Source organism: Chanos chanos, chromosome 3 (assembly GCF_902362185.1).
Source record: "Chanos chanos chromosome 3, fChaCha1.1, whole genome shotgun sequence".
NCBI classification, from domain to species: Eukaryota; Metazoa; Chordata; class Actinopteri; order Gonorynchiformes; family Chanidae; genus Chanos; species Chanos chanos.
In genome coordinates, this window is record NC_044497.1 from 2319760 (window position 1) to 2327500 (window position 7741).

At 41.1% G+C, this 7741-nt stretch overlaps 1 protein-coding gene across 1 annotated transcript in view; it reads left to right on the forward strand.

Moving 5' to 3' along the window:
- Window positions 1-4263: 4263 nt before the first annotated feature.
- The window catches only part of grnb (granulin b), a 15668-nt gene continuing 12190 nt past the window's right edge, over window positions 4264-7741 (forward strand). The window contains exons 1-5 of the mRNA XM_030770276.1: window positions 4264-4279; window positions 4931-5021; window positions 5972-6106; window positions 6899-7021; window positions 7439-7552. Of these exons, the coding sequence (XP_030626136.1) occupies window positions 4986-5021; window positions 5972-6106; window positions 6899-7021; window positions 7439-7552 (408 nt within the window). The 5' untranslated portion in view covers window positions 4264-4279; window positions 4931-4985. The remainder of the gene's footprint in view (window positions 4280-4930; window positions 5022-5971; window positions 6107-6898; window positions 7022-7438; window positions 7553-7741) is intronic.

The window sequence follows — 7741 nt, forward strand, 5'->3', positions numbered from 1 at the left end:
GGATTGAAAATAAGCACAATCTGTTTTACTGGCTGACAGCAAGAAGACACCATTCAGGAACTACTATGTTTTTACGGTCAAATCGTACTTCCAACTCCAAACCAGTCAAATACATCTTACAAAATGCACAGGTCCTCTGACACCCACCAAAGCTGACAGACTGCTTTCTGTAGAAGGCAAAGTAATGCAGAGTATCTTAGTTCTACAGCACGGGATTCCAGGATGGCCACCTGCAGACCATCAAGGACGCCTGGATATTGTTCACAATCAGAAACTTCTGCGAAACAAAAAAAAGTTTCAGAAACTTTGCAGTGGTGAGATGAGATTTTTTTTTTAAACGCTTGTTCTTCTAAGATCCATTTTGAAGACCAGCGTTAAAAATCTGCTACAGTATTCTTTCAAAGCCCCAAAAGAAGTCACTCTCTTGGCAACAATGTTTTGTGATTTTTCTTGAGATTCCTGTCCAAATAGACAAATATACACTACATCGCCACACGGAGTAAGGACTCAACGGCTTGCAAATGGCTAAATTGTCCCTGGTTATAACATCACAGTATATTAACATGTGTTTGAACATACTTTATTTGCTTGAACCTGCAAACAGTCTCTAAACAATTACAAAATCAACAACACCAAGTGAATCTAAAAATACATTTCAGTTCAGTTTTAACATTGCTCTTATTTTCTCCGAAACACTTCAGATCCATTGGGGCCTGCACATAGATTTGATGGAATTTGGTACTGCTGTTGACATTATTCTTTGAATGCATTCCAGTCTCCACACAGTAACCCATCTCTACATCAGTATGTTTATTCTAAACGAATTCAGCCAAACAAACAGTTTGTCCAGCATGTCTGTGATGTGTTATGGATTGACCGTCTTTAGGGTCTCTGCCCAGACTGTAACCGTGGATCACACACCTGCCTTTTCAGAACTCATTAAGTCTATGACCCACTGGAACTGCAGTGTGAAATTTTCGCATATGGTATTAATCTCCACCAATGTCTAACTGAAACCTGTAACTTTGTCATAACCTAGATACCAATTGCAGTCAGCTGATTTAAAACATCAAACAAACAAACAAACAAACAAAAAAAACTTTAAAGTGGTTTAATCTCAATAGCAAAATAAATATCCATGGCATCCTCTGAAGTTCAAACCTTCGCCTAGAAATCACCTATGGGTAATGCATAGAAATCACCTATGGGTAATGCATAGCCATATGTAGAATGCAATGAATCAGCCGGTTCATTTAGCTAGATATCCGTATGCACAGAGTTTGAGTCTTTATAATATAGTTGTGTTTTTCTCAGTGCCGATGGTTTTCTACCCAGAGCGTTGTATGAGTTATCGTTAAAGGACTTATCATCTCTCTGTCTTCAGCAAATCTACCAGAATTGAGTCCCATGCCTTTCAGTTCATCCTTTAACGAGTGCAAATGTGTCGTTAGCATACCTTCACAGGGAGAGCTTTTGGAATGGGATTCCGTGTTAATGTACCCTAGGCTAATCGTGCATGTGATGTGTAGATTAGAATGACTTGATTTTTTTTTTTTTTATGACTAAGCACATTAGCCAAACAGAGACACTCTGCATGTATGCAGATGAAATGCCTTGTCCATCTGTCACTGACGCTCAAATAGACCCAAAGTCAATCAGGATTTCTGAGTCTGATTTCAGCACTTCTGATGTCAGATTCAGGTTTCTGAATGTAACACTACATTCCAATTACAACGACATTCCTGTATTTAACAGTATACCGGGGATGGTATAACCAACAGAGAGAAAACATACCATCACAAAGACAGAACATAAGTAACTCAATTTTATTACAGGTGAAAAAAAAAAATCAAATGAAAAAAAAAAGGTTACTCAGGCAGCGATAGCTGTGACTGAGTATAGATAGACTGTTTGCTAACTGAACTAGATTCTGTTAGAGCAAAAACCAGCCCATTCTACTCCATAGACTTTACACACTGTAGCTGAATTAAGCTATTTTGCCAAGATTCGTATCAACGCTGCCTGATATTCTGTAAATATGACCTACGTCTCGATCAAACGTGACATCTCCCTCTCCCTCTCTCTCTCCCTCCCTGTTACACTGATGGCATAGAGAAAGAGAGGAGTTGAATGTTAAATTAGCAAAGTTGAGAATGCACCATTTGTTTCAACAGCTCCAAATGTAGTGTCACTATGGCAACGCGACATCACGTGAGCATCCTCTCCACTCGTATTTTACATAAAACGTGTCCGCTGCCATTGTCCTCCCTGGCTGTGAAAGACGCCAGAGTATGAGTCTCGTTATGATGTAAGGATCATTTTATTTGGGAACTTACATCCCTGAGTCAAGTAAAGGGTACAGGTATCACGACACCCTGTTATTGTGATACCTGTAAAATGGAGACGACCACACGCGTATATCCATCAAAATAGTGATTTTTTTTCAGACTCAAAACAAGTATAAAGCAATTAGTCTTTGACATGTAATGAAATATATTTATCTCTTTGTTATATGTATCTTTTCTTCAGCCTTTCAAGAGTAACAAGATCATTTTTTTTTCTTTGGTATCCGATCAAAACAACTTATGAAAAGTGGATGTTCCCCATGCTTCCTGGCCACAGTCGTGTACTCTGCAGAGAGACAGGTGTGACCTGGACTTTGCTCAGCCTCACAGACATTTACCAACACCCAAACATAACTGCTATTCCAACCCCCGTCTCCCGCATTCACCAAAGTCACAGAGAAATACTTAAAAAAAAAAAAAAAACAAAGCTGTCAAGAAATAGTGACAGCAGTCAGATAACTGTTTTGTCCCTCTCTACTGTGACAGATAAGTAATAAAAAACATTCTCAAACAAATGGGTTGAATATTGTCAAGGGCGGCGTCATTCAGCTGAGCACGTCATTGTTTCTAAAATGTTTGAATTGGTAAATGAAATCACATCATATAAAATCTGATTGGTTTGTGCTATGAGCTTTCAGACTGAGAGGTGTTCTAAGGCGCGTCCGCTGGCCTGGGGAGGTGAAGGTTCCGCTGATTCCAAATGAAACCGAACATTCCGTGGCATTCCGTTTCTTGCCTCCTCTGTTTTTGTCTGTTTCTGCTCTGTGTCAAGCTCAAGTCTACTAGAAACCATCAGATTCAGCTTTTTTCTTCAAACCGTGTACTTTTCTTAATGTGGTGTGGTTGCAAATGGATTGAGAAACAGTCTTCTCCTGTTTTTTGTTTCCTGTAAATATTCTCCTTTATTTTTTTTGAGTGAACCCTCCACTTTCTTGTATTGAAAGATGTTTGAAATTCAGATTCAGGCCAGAAAAGAAGTAATGACACTTGATGTTTGGAGAAAAAAAAAAAACCCTTCTGTCATGTCTTGCTGTACTGAGATTGACACAAAGTTTTGTAATGTCAGTCATTTCATTTCCTGAAGCCTGATGAACTGATTGTAAAATACAATTGGATTCTGTACATTCTTCTAAAGTTAAATAAACTTGTTTACATGGTGACTTTACGCTGACCTCCGGATGTGTTTTGAAAAGTTGGAATCATAAAATATTAACAGATACACGACCAGACATAACAACAACATATTTTAAATGAAGATGTAGGTCGATCGCTTTGTGTCCAAAAGATAAGCGTTTGTCAACGTTGTTTCAACTTTGAATTCCACCGCAATTATTGGCTTGAACTTCTTTAACGACTGATACAGATAATCAGTCCTTGACCACTATTGCGCAGTCCACAATTAAAAAAAAGGCTTGAACGACCAACCGTACCGTGCATTTCTTTATGGGAATTCCATTTGTGAAACACGAGTCGATTTAATCTCGACACGCTCTCAGTGAATGTGGGATTTTCCTTCACAAACGTTTTTAAATAGTGAATTAAAATGATAGGGCAGGAAATTATCCCGACTGAGTCGATGGGCTTACATGTGCTATTTAGGCTTGACACATACAATCATCATACAAATTATACACTGTCTGTCTTATTTGCAAAGTGAAAGCATCGAAGCCACCTTCTCGGCACCCCTCCCCAAAGTATCGAACCAGTCAGTCGTTAGAAAAGTGGTGTACCAAAACAGTGTTGTCTGTTTTGTCAGCATAAAGAACTAGGAGTCATGTGACGCTCCCGAATCATGTGATGAAGCGATTCATCGTAGCAGCAGTATTGCAGCCTTATGACAGCCGACAACGAAAATAACACCAGCTTCGCTATATGATTTAATCATATATATATATATTATTACTTTCACGTCTGATCTGTGAGCTACACCTAGGGTAAGATGTTTTGCTTCAATCGTTTCTTTATGGCATATACTTACCTTACAAAAAGCATAGTAACTCAGAAAGCTAACCTAGCTAACGGAAGCTATCTTGTTTGTTGGTTTGCACTGGTTAAAACAAGGTCAGTTTTACTAACTGTCCAGAAACATACCAGTTCTACGTGTTCTCAAACTGCAAGTCATAAGACGATATTAAAAAGCCTTGTAGCCGTATTTTTTTTAGGTGTCATACATATGCACATATAGTTTTTCGCCTGTCAATAAAGTAATTTTAGGTAGGTTCTCATCTAACTAATATGCAGTCGAAGTAACAGATGATTAAGGTGATGTTATCTCGCGTATTCTGTCAGGAAACAACACGTTCAACATCGTGATGTTTTATTAACAGTCTGGGAAAAACCCCATGGTACCTGAAAAAGCCTTTCATTTCCTCTTGTTTGATTCCAAGTACAATTTCATGACCGACAGCAGCAAACTTTTAATTTGCAAAGGTACTTTAGAGCAGCGGTACGTGTCCAATTAGTGTTAACATGCCGGCTAGTATGTATTTGATACATTTTGTACCTGTCTGTCTTTTCTGCTGTAGGCAAGGCTATGTAACGTTTTTGTTCCGATATGATTGTTTGTGCACCCACACTTTCTACAGGGACACGTGCGGAGTATGCGAGGCTGTTACATTGTGTTGAAGCTGAAATAACCCCATGTTCTACAACCCCAAGAGATATTTTCACACAATGGTGAGTGAATTGCGAAATCATCTGTGTTTTCTAACTGATTTTTACTTTATCTAGGGTTCCTTGGATCTTATTTACATCTGTCCGACTGAATTAAAAAAAAAACGGGTTTAGCGACGTTTGTGCTTGATTAAACACGCACTAACTCGTTATCTTTAGTGGTACAGCTCTCTCGCGTTCATGTGGAATGTGCTCAGTTTGGTTTCACTCAGAACTCTTTCAACAGACCGTCCACAGAAGGGATAAGGTGAAAAAAAAGCACAGTTATTGTCATCTGTGATTTCAACATAATGCATCTTTGTGTTGAATGCTTATGTTGAAAGAGCGAAGGAGGAAGAGAAACAGTATGGTCTGCAAAAACGGTTTATGGTTTTATCTGTCCGTCTGAAGGGAGCGCTTAACCTCAGAGAAAAAACGATGCTCGTGCTGGGAAAGTGTTCATACAGTAGACACTGAACATGCTCTGTTAACCTGCCGCTACAAGACGACTACTGCGCGACAGCACTCTGAGAAATCAGTGTCGATCAAAGCGTTGCTCTCACGTCATTGTCTCAGCTCCACTGTATTAACTAAATGTTTTCATAAAAAGTACTGAATAGTAAATGCATGTGCTAATTCTCTCAGTTTAGTTTTGGGTGAGCTGTCATGTTACTGTGACTGTTTCTAACTGTACAGTGCACCGATAATGATCTACAGAGATCAGAAAGATGGCAGGAAAGAGAAACCGGTAATAGTGCAGTCAAGAGTGACCAGTAAAGAGAGACCAACCAGTAAAACTATTGTGAGGAGAGACCAGTAAAACTATAGTGGGGAGAGATCAGTAAAACAGCAGCACAAATGAAAGGACAAAGGAAGAGGTTGTCAACAGTAATGATGAGAACAGTTAAACGACTGAATTAGGCTCATGGGAATACAACTGACACACTCTCTCTCTCTCTGTCTCTGTTTCTCAGATGCGTGTGTGTGTGTTGGTGTGTGTGTTGGGTGTGTGTTCTGCCCTCATCTGCCCTGACGGAGGGATGTGTGAAGATGGGGACACGTGCTGTGAAACACCGTCCGGGAAGTATGGCTGTTGCCCTCTACCAAATGTAAGTGTGTGTGTGTGTGCGTGCGTGCGTGCGTGCGTGTGTGTGCGTGTGCGTGCGTGTGTGCGTGCGTGCGTGTGTGTGTGAGTAAAAAAGAGAGGGAATCATTGACTGCCTCTGCCCCTTTCTCATAAGTGATGTGAAACTCTTTAAAGAGAGAAGAGAGAGGGGGGGGGGGGGGGGGGGGGGGGGGGGGGGGGGGGGGGGGTAGAGAGGAACAGTGTCTGTCTTTTATTCAAAAATGTGGGTCCATGTAATATGAAACCTATGAGGTTAGAAATCTGGACGTTTTTGGACATATGAGCTACTTTGTTGTCTTGGAGGGTAAATGTCTGCTTGTTTATGGTGCATCTGTGTGCGTGTCCGTGTGTGTGTGCGTGTCCATGTGCGTGTGTGTGTGTGTCTGTGTGCGTGTGTGTGTGTTGCATGTGGGTACATAAAGATCTTATATGTGTGTCACGTATGGCGCAAGATTACAGACCAGTTAGCAGAGTAAACAGTATATGTAGGTTAAAGAAGTGGTTGACTGGTACATGGGTTCTATTACATGTATGAGGATCATTGAACAGAGGTGATTCTGTGCATGTGTTTCTTTGTGTGTTTGTTTAAAAGAACAGAATGATTGCTGGCTTTTCCCTGTGCTTGTCTGTTCATTAAGACTCTTAGACTATGATGCAATAACACCTACTTATTCAATGAGTTAAACATTTATCATGAAGTGTATTCTGTGTGTGTGCGTGTGCGCGTGTGTGTGTGTGTGTGCGGGCGTGCGTGTGTGTGCTTGTGTGTTTTTAGGCAGAGTGCTGTTCAGATCATTTGCACTGTTGCTATGAGAATACACTGTGTGACCTGGAGCACTCCAAGTGCATCAATAAAACCATCTCACTACCTTTAGTCCGACGAACTCCAGCAAAGCAGGTAACATATCCAAGCAAACACACACACACATATGCGCACACATACCCACACTCTCTAAACACACACACACCCACACACACATGTTGTAGAGTCATTCAGGTGACTCAGAGGCTGTTCTGTAAGTTGTTGACCTAGTTTTGGCTGCTGTGAAAAACAGATGTATATTTCCTATTTACTGTTATTTGTTGTAGTTGTTGTTTTGTCCTGGATGAAGCCTATCTGTCACCTCAGAAATACAGGAAGGACGAGTTAAAGTGCTCCGCATGAATGAGTGAGTGAAGTTAACAAAAGTTTACTCTCCCTTATTTCCTCCTTCCCTCTCCCTCCTCTCTCCTCTCTCCTCTCTCCCTCTCCCTCTCCCTCTCTCTCTCTCTCTCTCCCTCTCCCTCTCTCTCTCCCTCTCTCTCTCTGTGTCAGGCTACAGAGCAGGTGAAGGCAGTGGTTTGCCCTGACGGGGAGTCGGAGTGCCCTGATGACACCACTTGCTGTGAAATGCCTGATGGGAACTGGGGCTGCTGCCCCATGGTAAAGGTGAGGCATTATGGGTAGTGTTGTCTATTTTCAGAACTACTTTATAGAGGGAGCCCTGAGTGCTAACATGGGCTTACTAATGGGAATGTCGACACAGACCTGTAGTCGGGGGGGGGGGGGGGGCATTTGCTACACATTTGTATAGTTACGGGTATCTGGTGTTGCTGTAGATTTAGCGTATGTAGAGGG